Source organism: Clupea harengus, chromosome 2 (genome assembly GCF_900700415.2).
Source record: "Clupea harengus chromosome 2, Ch_v2.0.2, whole genome shotgun sequence".
NCBI lineage: Eukaryota > Metazoa > Chordata > Actinopteri > Clupeiformes > Clupeidae > Clupea > Clupea harengus.
In genome coordinates this window covers 9487969-9501392 of record NC_045153.1, presented here as the reverse complement: position 1 = coordinate 9501392, position 13424 = coordinate 9487969, and the positions used below count along the sequence as shown (strand labels likewise).

The following is a 13424-nucleotide window of genomic DNA, read 5'->3' as shown; positions in this document are numbered from 1 at the left end:
AATGGGCAATTCTGAGGAGAGTAAAGCACTTGGGAGCGAGCTGTAGCAGGAGCAGAGACAAAGTCTCAAAGCTCAAAGTAGTGACTGAAACAAGTTGTGCTCAGATCTCCATAAAAGAGGCCGAGCTGCAACACATTTCAGCTGCCGTTGAAACACCATGCCTTCATGTGTTCAATACTAACAGCATGCCTTCATGTGTTCAAAACAGCCTGCCTTCATGTGTTCAAAACTAACAGCATGCCTTCATGTGTTCAATACTAACAGCATGCCTTCATGTGTTCAAAACTAAAACTTGCATGCTTAGAAATCCCTAATCTCTCTGCAGGGAGGTTACATGTATTGTGCTTTGTCCTGTTAGTACTTGAGGTTTTATCAGAATGATTTTTTTCAGGCCTCTGTTCCTCAGAAGTCTCAGGTCTATTCTGTTACGCTAAGAAATGGAACCTCCTCCTTCTGACAGTGTGACGACGTAATAGGAAGTATATAACTCCACACCCTTCCTGCTTTTTTCTCTCTTTTTGTTCGACAGCTGTATGACAAAGTGTGAAAGGGATAGGGAAGAGTCACCCGGCTGCAAATGGCTGCAATACTACGTGCCATAACAAGTCTTCTGATTTTCACATCAGTGACATCAGGTAAGCTTAGTTATATTGTTTCTCTTTTTCTTTTCTTGAATCGCTTCAAAAAGTTTTAAAAATAGATTTGATTTGGTTTGAAAGGTTTGTTTGTGATCCAGGAAGTGCAAGCAGGTCGATCTCAAAGAAACACTAGAAGTAGATGTTCCAGATCATTCTTGTTTGTAACCTCAGAATCATCAACTTCACTTCACTAACTCAGGGTTGTTAGGAAAGTTAGTTCTTGTCCGGAGTGCATCGCCATCACTGTTTGGGGAAGTTGTAGCCAAACTGCGTAGATGTCTTTGAGCTGTGACGGCTCAAATTTCAAACAGGTTGACCTCGTACAACCCATGTATTTCTGTGTGTAGTCAAAACCTTAGTGTTACCTTGGTGTTAGAATCTGTTGCATGTGTTAATAATGCATGTTATCATCTCTACCACTTTTCCCATTTCAGAAGAGTTTGGCCTGAGAGGAGGGTCCATCGTGTTGCAGGCGGAGCAAGTGACCAAACTAACAAATGTTGACGCAATTACCTGGAAACACAACAAGAACAAAGCTGCAGAATGGTTTGAGAAAGATGATGTGCCAACCTACTTTGACATATTTGAATCTGTCACTACACTGGATATGCAAACCTGGGCCTTGAACATCTCAAACCTCCAGCCACATTTCAGTGGGAAATATTCAGCTGAGGTGAACAACAAGGACCCAACTACGTTTGTGACCTTAACTGTAATTGGTGAGTGCTCCTGGAAACTGTTTCTGTTCAAAAAATGTTTTCAATAGAACTAAGGTGCTTGTGTGAAGAAGACAAAAGCATGAGACTGTGAAACTCATTGTACTCAGTGAGTAAAATGTTAAAAGTCTGAGACGAAAGCGCTACGTTTGTTTTTGTCTGTATGCATTTATTTGGACAGATGCAGGGGCATTTACACATAACAAATGTATTCAACCATTCTGTTCAACGGAGTGTAGATCTTTAAGTGCAGATATTTGTATCCGTACAAAATATCACAAAGATTTTGTATATTTATAAGATACACAAGGTATGTTGATATTACTGCTGCAAGATTGTCTCCAAAATATCACAAAAGAGATAAGGAAGACATGTCAAGTTTTTTTTCATTTGTTTTTTTTATGGCCTGAAACGTCTGACACCATCAGATGCTCATGTGTCATTTCCAAAATGTTGTCTTACTGCTTACACAAACCCTTAGGATTAAATAGAACTGCTTCACCCCTTACCAGGCAGGAGTACACAGGCATCAGGCACCATTATGTGATATTGTAATATCCTCATCCTTTAACAGATGCTGTTTCTCAGCCTAACATTACTCAAGTCTGCAACCCCAGCAGCTGCACCCTGACCTGTAAGGCAACGGAGGACGAGCACTCTCAGTACACCTGGACAGATAGCAGGGGTGAGAGGAAGGATGGGCCTGTGTGGACTGTGGAGAACAGAGCTGAAGACCAGGATGTTACCTACACCTGTAATGTCAGAAATCCAGTGAGCTCGAAGAATGAAACTTTCACTGTGCCAAGGAGGATTGCTTATGGTAAGTGTTCTGGGTGAACTGACAGAGGCTTCACAGAGCAGGATGTGGCTTATTTTCAATGTGTCACACACCAAGATTTAATAACTTTCCAGAGGATGTATTCTAGGGTGTGGGTTCATGTCCATGTGTGTATATCTGTGTTTGTGTGTCTTGAATAGTAAATGTGTGTGTGTGTTTGTATGTGTGTGAATGACAAAACAGAAAACAGTGTTAAGTTGAAAATTAAAGCATTAAATTCAAATTCTTAGGATTGCAGCTTCATATTCACGGTATGCACTATAATTAACTTTTTTAATGTGTTAAACTACTCTGTGTGTGTTTTCCTTTGCAGAAATATACTTTATAATTGCTGCTGTTCTTGTTGTTCTTGTTTTGATTGGGATTGGGATTTGGATCTACTGCTGTTTGAAAAGGAAAACTGGTAAGATATCATCTTATTCCACTGTACTTTCAACTCTCGCCCTCTCCTCTGTCCTTCAACTCTCTCTCTCACACACACACACACACACAGAGCGAAACACACACACACACACACACACACACACACACAAACAAACTCCCATCATCCACACTCACATATGTATGGCATGTACACATATGGTTTAGAATGAATTGTTTTCTTTTGTGACTTCAGGTAAGTTGGATCTAATAACTGGACAGTCATCACTGAAAACTGCAGGTGAGCATAAGCGTTTTTATTTAACACTTTCACAACTGTAATAATAACTCACAGGGTGTTATACAATGAACAGAATGTAGACACATCCATGTTTTATTACTCTCTGTGTCTACAGTATGTGCTGGTCCTCCATTCATTATCGTGCATGGAAACATTGTACGGGTCATTCTTCAGTTCCACATAAAAAGGATATTGTACTGAGGAGTTTGTGTGTGTGTGTGTTAGATATACCAGCAAATGTACCAATCCATATGAAGAAGAATGGCGACGTGGAAGAAAATAGCGAGCAATCTCAAGAACTACTTAGCCAGACACATGGTAAGACTTCAACCACAGCCAAATCCGATGATTACCATTACCATGGATACTCGTTTAGTGGCATACTTACCAACATATGAGTGTTCAGAATATTTGTATTCATGTAAACATTGTCACCATCTGGTTAACAGAATGTATCCTTTAAGTTCTCTTTACATAAGAGGAATATAACCTTAAGTATGCATGTTTGTCTGTGAATGACTATGTATTTGATTGTGTATGTATCAGTACCTTGCAAAGGGTTTAGCCACTTGTGGAAAAAATGCTGTAATGTGAGGATGCTTCCAAAAATAATGACATGAATAGTTTTTACTTATCAAATAACAACATAGAATGTGTAGTAAACAAACAAACAAAATCAAATCAATATTTGGTGCAACTTCCCTTTGTCTTCAACACAGCATCAATTTGCCTGTAGGTATACTTCTTGCCTGTAGGTATACTTCTTGCTTGTAGGTAATACAGTTTTTAGGGTACTTCCAGGCAGATTGTTTCAAGCATTTCAGAGTACTTGCCACAGAGTTCTCCAGCTCTTCAGTGGATTTAGACTCTTGATTCCTCTATTTCATGTAATCCCAAATTACACTGGTTTCTTCCAGTTCTGCCTGATGGTTTTTAGGTTTTTAATCTGCAATGTGGTCTGTTACTTTTGTTCTTTAACGGGTGTTTGAAAATAGCAAATATGATATTTCTTATTGACACACTAATGCTAATAAGAATAGAAAATAATAAGACAATTATTTTGTGAAAGAACTAAAGTGCCAAAAACTTTTGCACAGCACTGTGTGTGTGTGCGTGTTAATGTGAGTGTACATTATATAGCTAAACAGAGGTTTGTGTTTCAGAGCCATCAGTCATTAATAATGGGACTGTTGCTGAATTACCAAATGGAACGTGCAGTGAAGCAACCATCCAGACTGACGGTAGGTTATCTTCTGTGTGAGAACTGCAATACTTCTTACGGTAAACTGTAATCTACTCTGTACTGATCCTCTATGGAATGTGCCATTTCAACTCAAATGTACCTATCCAAGTAGATTGATTTTACCAGTCCCACCATTAAAGATCGAAAACAAAAAAAATCTAACAACAAAGTGTTTGTGTGGGAGGGCTGTGAGAGTGCTCTTGGTTGTGGGGATATCGCCATTAAAATATGTTGAACAACCTTTTTTATACATCCAGACGCATCAAATAGTGTCCATGGGCATGCTACAAATGCAGAGAATGGTGACGCATCACATGAAGTGGTAATTAATCTGGATGGTAAGATCTCTACTGTGTTAAAAACCCTCTCAAAATGGTGCCTAATACACCTGTTGGTATCTACAGTATGTGCTGGTCCTCCATTAATCATTGTGCATGGAACCATTGTACGTCTGTATGGGTCATTATTCAGTGCCACATGAAAAGGATATTGTACTGTGTTTACACATGTGTTAGATATACCAGAAAATGTTTTACTATTATCAAAAATGTCAATCCTTTTAATCACAGTTCATCTAGCATGTAAACCAGACGAAACTGTGTTAGTCACAAAGTGTACTGTTAGTCTACTGTCACAAATGCATTTATTTTCTATTCAGCATATTTTGTTTGCTTATTCACTACCGTACAGTCTGTCTGGTGTGAAGAACACACAGTGACCGTAAATGGCTGCTCTAACTTGGATAATGAGACTGTCCTTTCTTACATGAAAGACTTACCGTAAAGAGATGTAGCTGGGACCTCATGCAGTGGGTTTCTACTCAGGCTTTACTAGTTGTTGTAATTGTGTGTGTTGCTATTACAGGGTACCCATATATAACTAGATGTGTCTACTGTGTTTTCCCAGAGTTATCATGCAGTGGGAACAGAACTGATGCCACAGGAGAGAACGGTGATGTGACCCCAGACCTCACTTCTCAGCCAGACAGTAAGACACCCATCGTATCAGCCACATCATAGCCCTTCAGATCACTATTGCTCCACTAAACATGACAAGAAAGGTGTGTGTGTGTGTACAAATGTGTGTGCATGTGTGGGTCTATGTGCGTTTGTGTGCATATATGTCTATTTGAGTGTGTGTGTGTGTGGGTTATGTTTGTATTTCTGTATTTCCTGATTAAACGACTCAATCTAATCAGACGTGTACAGACCATAAATACCAACTCTAGAGCTTGAGCACTTCCCACATTTACACCTTACCACATCACATAATAATATACTAACAGTATGTGTGAAGTAGCACTCCAAACTACTTGACGATTTTGCGTTAATATGTCATTTTTCAGAGGTAGTGTTAAAAAGGTAGAAATGGTGATGTATGAGATGGGTGGTCTAACCTGATGATCTGGTGAGATACTATGATCACAATGATGATGATTATTTCAATTTAGAGGCAATGTTACCAAGCTGAGCAGCACTGAAAGCACCTAAAGCAATGACGTGTGTGTGTGTGTGTGTGTGTGTGTGTGTGTGTGTGTGTGTGTGTGTGTGTGTGTGTGTGTGTGTGTGTGTGTGTGTGTGTGTGTGTGTGTGTGTGTGTGTGTGTGTGTGTGTGTTTTCTACAGCTAAAGAGGAAGTGCCAAAGCCTGGGACCTCTGAAGTGGTCGTGGAGAATGGGGAAACCCCAGATGATGTCAACTCACCCTTGTATCAGACGGTTATCTAGGTGCTTTCCAAAGATCCTGCTGCTGTTTTCAACTCTCCAGCTCCAGCATTCGACATAATCACGTTCAGAGACAATACAGAAACAACTATTGAAGGATTATTAGCCGAACCTGAGACTAGATGGTAGCCTGTTTCAATTGTCTTCCCTAAAGAGTAATATGTGCTGGTCGCATGTCGCAACAGTATTTTTGGCTGCTCTGTTTTCAGGTATTTATAGTGTTTTAATGTTCAGTCTTTCAGTCAAATCAGAATATATGCTGATGCAGTTATCCTAATACAGTACTGACTGACGTTAAGAGACTGTATCTGTTGGTACTAGCCACTGCTCTTCAAGCTGGCTTGAACAGTTGCGTAACTGTGCTGACAAGCGGTCAATCAACTGGTTATCAGCTTGTGAAGACTTTGTGAAGGAAAGATGAATCCCCACAGTGGACCCTACTGTAAAATACCTTTTTTCACTTTGTGTGTGAAGACAAAACGTGGTCATTTGTTCTGCTGCTGTTCTGCCATTGTTGTTCTTGTCAGTATTCTTGGACTGTAATACCTCTATTGTCCATATGGGGCCCTCAGTGTTCCCGTTTGCCAGTCACATGTTTGTGTCTTGTCCTAACTGTTTACCTGCCCATATAAGCCTCCTGCTGTTCTATGTCTTTGATCAGTATTGATTTGACACAATGCGGGCACGTTGCGTGAGTTTTAGCGCGTGAGTCTTTTCCTGAGAACATTATTAACTGTTCTAAGACTTATTCCTGAGAACCTTGTTACCTGTTTTGAGTCTTTTTTTTAAGTGATGGCGAAATGAAGCTTCATGAAACCTTGAGGCTTTCCAGCCAGGCGTGTTGAAAAGTGGCAAGGCCTTCTACAAGAGCATGGATACACAAAAATATGGAGAAAAAACCAAACCAAACCAAACCAAACAACTGAATTATTTTATTAGGTATTTATGCTCAATGTGCTTCCATAATTTCAAATTCCGTTGTATGCGAATACAATGACGATAAAGGCTTTTCTATTTCTATTCTTTCTTGTAATAAATGTATGACAATGAAATTGAGAATTGTATGGTGGCTGCGCAGTGCAGAAGCTGGTGCACAATATACTGCTTTGGGGGGGGGAAGAAAAGAGAGAAAAAGTATTTTTATGTTGAGAGCAAAATTATTTTTTAAACCTTAAACTACTGTGTTTATATGCATTTATATGAGAGAAGAACTTCCCGGGTCGAGTCCCACTGTTAGCAGAAATTGAGGCGTGCATTATTTACTGCAAAGTTCATTTTTATTATTGGAAATCACAATTTGTTTGCATATTACTTTTATAGACCTTATATAAGTGAGATATTGATAATTCTACATTGAGTATTTCAATGCAAGTTCATGTACAGTAATGTGTGAGGTACTTTAATTGCTTCACAAAACATGTGTGTTCCAGTTAATACATCCTTCTATCCACAAAACACAAAAAAACAAAGGAAGAACATACATTTCTGTTGTAAACAAACTTTTATTTTCGATCACCAATTGACAACTATAACAACAATAACAGAAAATATATACAGAACTATATACAGAAATGAAAGTGTCCAGTGTCCATGCCTCTGGGAGGGGAAGAGGTTGAGGGGCAGTAGCCCAGTGTCCATGCCTCTGGGAGGGGAGAACAACAATATACATTATACAATTATATACTGCCTCTCTGCTGTCCTGAACTGCCCGCATAACTACAAGGATTTACTGTATCTGAGTTCACAAAGGAGCCACTTACAGGCATTCACACAATTCACGCATTGCAAATTCAAAGATGTTTTCTAACATGATTACGCAATGATTAAGCTAAGTCAAAAATAAAAGCATAAAGATTCAATACTTCTAGTAATAATACACAACCAAAAAAAATGCATTCTTAAATTACATGACAAATGGAAATTTGCATAAATAACCTATTTACACATCTAAGGACCTTTGACCTATGGGGGCCATCTCCTTATCCGTGTGGCAAGGGGTAGGACATGTTTTGACCCCAGGTGGGAGTGTCACTGGAATGGAGACCTTATAAAGGACATTTCCGCATGTTTCTGGAGACCTTATAAAGATCCACCTTATTGTTCTATAACTGCGACCCTTATAGGCCTGCTCCTCACACAGGCCATTAAGATGATATCAACCCCCAATGTGCTGATGCCCTCTACTCACTAAATAGATTTCACCCCTAAAATGTGGCCAGGTGTGACCCCAGAATGACCTGGGTCCAGGAGAAGGGAGAGGGGCATGACCCCAGAATGACCTGTGCCCAGGAAAAGGGAGAGGGGCATGACCCCAGAATGACCTGTGCCCAGGAGAAGGGAGAGGGGCATGACCCCAGAATGACCTGTGCCCAGGAAAAGGCCTGGGAGAGTGAGGGGGGTAGGAGGCAAACAATGCCCATCAGTCACACAAACGTCCACCAGACAAGACGGGTGCATGAAGAATATACAATTACAATTTAATATGTCTGACTGGTTACAATTAATGGCTGGGACTCCATTTACGCCTCTTCAAATGTACAAACATCCATGTCCATGAGGAAAAAAAACTTGCCAAATAAAACCTAAAATACTATTGCTCACAAGTATGTATAAAACGAAACATCCTCTTTCACACAATGAACAGAGAACATTATGCAGTATGTATAAAACTAAATATTCTCTTCACACAATGGAACAGGAGGAACATTCACTATGGCCATCTACTGCGCTCACTCATACACTACACCTGCAGTGTTTTAAAACCCTTTCTCTACAGATATGTTTTTGTTAGTAAATGTTACCGTATTATTATGCTACCAAAGCTGCAAACATTGATTTAGACTTTGAACAATGCCACCTGCCAGTTTTTTTCTGTTAATGGCAATATATTCTGTAAAATTTCCAATTAACACCTAGGCATTCATTTGTTTGAATAATTTGCCATGTAGACAGCGAAAACCCCACATTAACTACAAAAACAAAACAAATATCAACACCAGTCTTTTTTTGTAAACTAACATGATGTAGAGACATTATTTGACATCAAACACAGATAGTGACATGCTGAAGACGCTGCATATAGTATGTCTTCACTGCAACTTACTAATGGGGAGGAAACAGACAGTACATGAGGAACTCTAGCTGCCTTATGGGTAATAGATATATTACTATGGTAATATTCAGGTTACTTTGTTGTCTAACATACCAGTGTTTGGCTTTTCTTGATTTTCCTCACCTCAATCACGCTCCTTCTGCCATGACATACAAACAACTGATCTGACACATCATCATGTGATGGATCTTGGTTAGCTTCAGGTTGCTTTTTGTTTCCTGCAAAAAAACATTATCACAATCTCAGTTCAGTTGGATTTGGATACGACATGTATATGATATGAATATGGGCTGTACTGCTATGTGGAATGATAATAACATGAATGTGCTATGGATTACCATCATAGGAATCTCAGCTACACCATACAATCATGTAGGGTCAAATACCAAATGTTGCACTTTGAGTTCAAGATTTACAGTTAATGAATTGAATGTAAACACAATACAAGTGCATTTGTTGTATAATTATTTATAATAATTCACCAGTTTGCCTTGGCTGCAACAGTGATTGCTGTGAATTAGGAATGCCACCATGCTCAGACTGGCATTCATTTGACTAGTGTCATTACACCAAATCCGACTTCAACACTTTCTTTTATTTTGACTTGCCAAACAGAACCAAACTTTCGATGTTAGCAACTATTAGAACATTTTAAAACAACATACAACCAGGAAGAAATAACGTTTCTGACATTCGATAGAAAAGCATGAATTTTAGTACAGGAGGCACTCTAGCTGCCTAATGATAATAGGTCAGTAAAAAGCCACCCTGATGCTTTGCCGACTCTACAAACTCACTCTGGGGAGAATCTGGACATTGAAATGGTCAAACAGTGTAATAACGCATTTAAAGTGCATATAACAGGTTGATACTGGGGTTAGAATCGAATTCCAGTACTTTCTTAAACCCCCTTTAATCTGCACAATCAGTCTCAAAAGATTCTATGGATACTCACCTTGCTTTTTTAACACCCAATGAAGTCGAATTGCAATTAGGACAATTACAATAAAAAGTGACACCCTACATCCAATAGCAACTGCAAAGATAAGAAAATACATTTTGGCAAATAAGATTAAAAGGATCGGCGCACACAAATGCACACTCTCTTCACTTTTTCTGACCTGGATCTGGTGGAGGCGGTACATGTTTTTTGACTGTCCCATTGCTGGATGCCCAGCTCACTGGATTACTGAAGTTACAGGTGTAGACCACATCATGGTCTCTCTCTCCACAGTCAGTTCAGATCCAGGCCACTCTTCAATGCCATTAGCCCAGGTGTACGTTTTGAATCCATCTACCTTTCCCTCGCAGGTAAGGGTGCAGTTGATATCAATGCAGTTCATGGTGATTGTAGGCTTTGAAACTGGCCCTGGGGGGGGGGGGGGGGGAGGAGGAGGAAAAAGGTGATTACATATCTCATAGCCTCCACCATCTGCATGGGCCCTGACTCTTGCTAATATCCAGTAGACAGATGGTGCTACAGGCTGGATGCACTACTCTCTCCTACCAGCAGGGGAAGCTGCAACCTGCAACCCCAAAAAACTGAATGAAAAAAAGAAATGCCACCAGTCTTCAGTACAATCAGACACTCCTATACTCCAGTTGCATGATTGGTAACTGCCTGCACTAAAGCAAGGTTCTGAGGTACATGTGTCTAAATCTGGAGAGGAACGGTTCTGAAGTACATGTGTCTAAATCTGGAGAGGTAAGGTTCTGATGCCCCACCTAGGTGTGTCTAAAGGGCTGATGCCCCACCTAGGTGTGTCTAAAGGGCTGGATTCAATATGACTAACTAAACCTCAAACACAAACACATGCTAAAGGTGAAAGTACCATCAAAGTGTTTTTATTCTTAATTTTCTGTTTGTTTGTTTGTTTGTTTGTTTGCTCACCTGTTCCGATTTGACTTATGAAGCGGTCCTGCAGTCTGGTCACTAAGGCAGAGAGGATGTCCATTCCCAGCAAAGCCAACTGGTAGAAAAAGAAGAAAAAGAAGAAAAAGAGATTTTTTTTTTTTAAATACAATCAAACTTCAAATATGACACTTTCTCCACATGCATAAACTGTGCATGTGACCACGACAGTGATCCAGCATTACATCATCTGACCTCAATGTCTGGCTCTGTGGTTTCACATCAAATGCAAATGGCCTCTGAACGGGATTATGGGTAATGGAACACTTTTCTATCTAAACTCTTTTTTTTACGGGCACAGTGATCATCCAATCCCCATTTGAACCCTACTACACATGAAGAAATTAGTCCAGCTTTAGATATACAATGTTGAACTTCCCTCAAAGAGGAAAAAAAGGACGTCACCGTCATGAAAAAAACTAGCACTGGTGAACCATCCCTCCGTGGAGACATCTCCATGGCAACCATCTTTGTCATGGGGTGCGAGAGCCATAGACATATATACATGTATATATGTATATATGTCTATATGTCTATGGTGAGAGCTGCTCTGCTGACGCCATGACAACACATGCGCATCACCTGGGCAATAGTGCCTGGTAGTGATGGCAGCCTGACACTGAAGTGCCGGAACGTGCTTCATACCTTAACTACACCAACCATAAAACCACTGCTTCGAAGGTTGCTTTGGTACGGAAAAATCACGTGACATATTACGTGCGAAACAGCAACTGCTTCTTACTCCGAATGAACCAGCTGAGTGGTTCACAGCGGGATTTGGTGCGTGCACACTAGATTGTCATTGTTTTAAAGATTCGTGCCACTGTCGGGCTGGGCTAATTTAGTTGCAGCCTTGGCACATCACCAGGAGAGGTCACTGTTACTGAAGCTTCAAGTAATGAACCGATTTTTGAAACAATGTGCCTAATGGTTCAATGCTTCACCAAAGCTTCATTTGCCCATCACTAGTGCCTGGGCTATGGTGCAATTTTTGGAACCCTTAAATGTTTACAAAGTAATAATTTGCACTCAAACCAGCAGTGAGAACACTGCCACCTTCTGGAATATACCAATACAAACAAAATTGCGTCCCAGCCCAAAACATGCAAAATGTAAACTGTGATATTACCATTACTAGTAACTGAAACTAAAGTTACACTATAAACCTACACACATTATATAGACATGCTGTTACGACCCTGGCGGGTCTAGGCACCGCCCCATGATATTTGCATGCCTGTTCTCTATCTGTCTTTACAACAGGTGAATTGGAACCAGGTGTATGGTTGATTGGCTGGGCTACAAAAGCCCTGATCAGACTGAAGTCGGGAGAGCGTTGGAGTTTTGGATTGGTCGTTGGTGTTTGAATAGAGATTGGTTTTGGAGTGTCGTTGGTTTTGGAATATCGTCGTCGTTTGTTTATATTACCATTTACCTGACTTTACATTACATCTTTTGTTTCTCTTCACAACACTGATCTTCACCACACGTTTGCTATAATTAGTAGATAACTATATAACTGGTAAACCATTAATAAATTCTGCGTGGCCTCCCCTTCTTGTTTCGTGCCTTGAGCTGGCTCGTAACAATACGATATCTACCCAAATAGTGGAGTTGATTATAAGGTAGTCATTAAACGTGTCTGGTTGTGTAATCCTGATTTTTTGTTCTAAGGGGAGGGGGAAGGGAGGGAGGTAGAGAGAGAGAGAGAGAGAGGGAGAGACAAAGAGAGAGGAGAGAGAGAGAGAGAGAGAATTACTGTAATTATCCTGACGACATGGTGCTAGAACTGGGCCAGGAGAGAAGAAAAGAGAACAGAGAGAATGTCTGGGGGAGGAACAACACACACACACACACACACACACACACACACACACACACACACGAACTCAAGTAGACGTGTCTGTCCATCATCTAGCTGCACATATAGATGTTCAACATTCACACATGCTCGCTTCAAAACACACACACAAAATATTTTCTTGCCCTATTTTTACGCCCTAGACGCACACACTCATACACCCACCCACAGAGATGATCCTTGCTTCTTATTCACGCTTGCCCTCTGTAACCACATGCTCACAAGGGCCCTGTCCTTGCCCTACATTTGTATGTGTATTCCAACCACACACACACACACACACACACACACACACACACAAACACACACACACACTCCATACAAATTCAAACACAAAAAGACACAGACACGGATGTCTGCACACGTTAAAACACACGCACACACACACACACACACACACACAGGAGGAGTGCCAGACCTGGCAAAGTGCCACAGGAACTGAGAGGGTAGAGACGGCAGCAAAGCTCTGAGTCTGGCCACGTTGTGGTGGACACACACACACACACACACACACACCCCTTCAGATACATACACTGGCCTAAAGAAAGACAAACACACACACACACAACACACAGATAGCCTTGGGACAGACATGTCCATTGTTTTTTGTGTGTGGAAACACACAGAACCTAGACAGACACAGCTATCTGCATGAATGAACACACAAACACCTGAGGAGACACACCTACACACGCAGAAGACACACACCTAAACACACACA

General features: G+C 40.6%; 1 protein-coding gene across 1 annotated transcript; it reads left to right on the top strand.

The window, feature by feature from the left end:
• The first annotated feature begins 331 nt into the window (after window positions 1–331).
• Window positions 332–6580, top strand: LOC116222808 (SLAM family member 5-like). The gene is made up of 10 exons (XM_031577612.2): window positions 332–635; window positions 1073–1357; window positions 1929–2174; window positions 2506–2595; window positions 2809–2853; window positions 3079–3171; window positions 4017–4094; window positions 4354–4434; window positions 5003–5083; window positions 5721–6580. Exons 1-10 carry the CDS (start codon window positions 578–580, stop codon window positions 5819–5821), a joined length of 1158 nt encoding a protein of 385 aa, XP_031433472.2. The 5' UTR covers window positions 332–577; the 3' UTR covers window positions 5822–6580.
• The last annotated feature ends 6844 nt before the right edge of the window (window positions 6581–13424 follow it).

Coding starts and splice junctions, on each gene's coding strand:
- LOC116222808 (XM_031577612.2), top strand. CDS start 578: ATGGCTGCAATACTACGTGCCATAACAAGTCTTCTGATTTTCACATCA. Junction 636..1,072: donor TTTCACATCAGTGACATCAG/GTAAGCTTAGTT, acceptor TTCCCATTTCAG/AAGAGTTTGGCCTGAGAGGA. Junction 2,175..2,505: donor GCCAAGGAGGATTGCTTATG/GTAAGTGTTCTG, acceptor TTTCCTTTGCAG/AAATATACTTTATAATTGCT.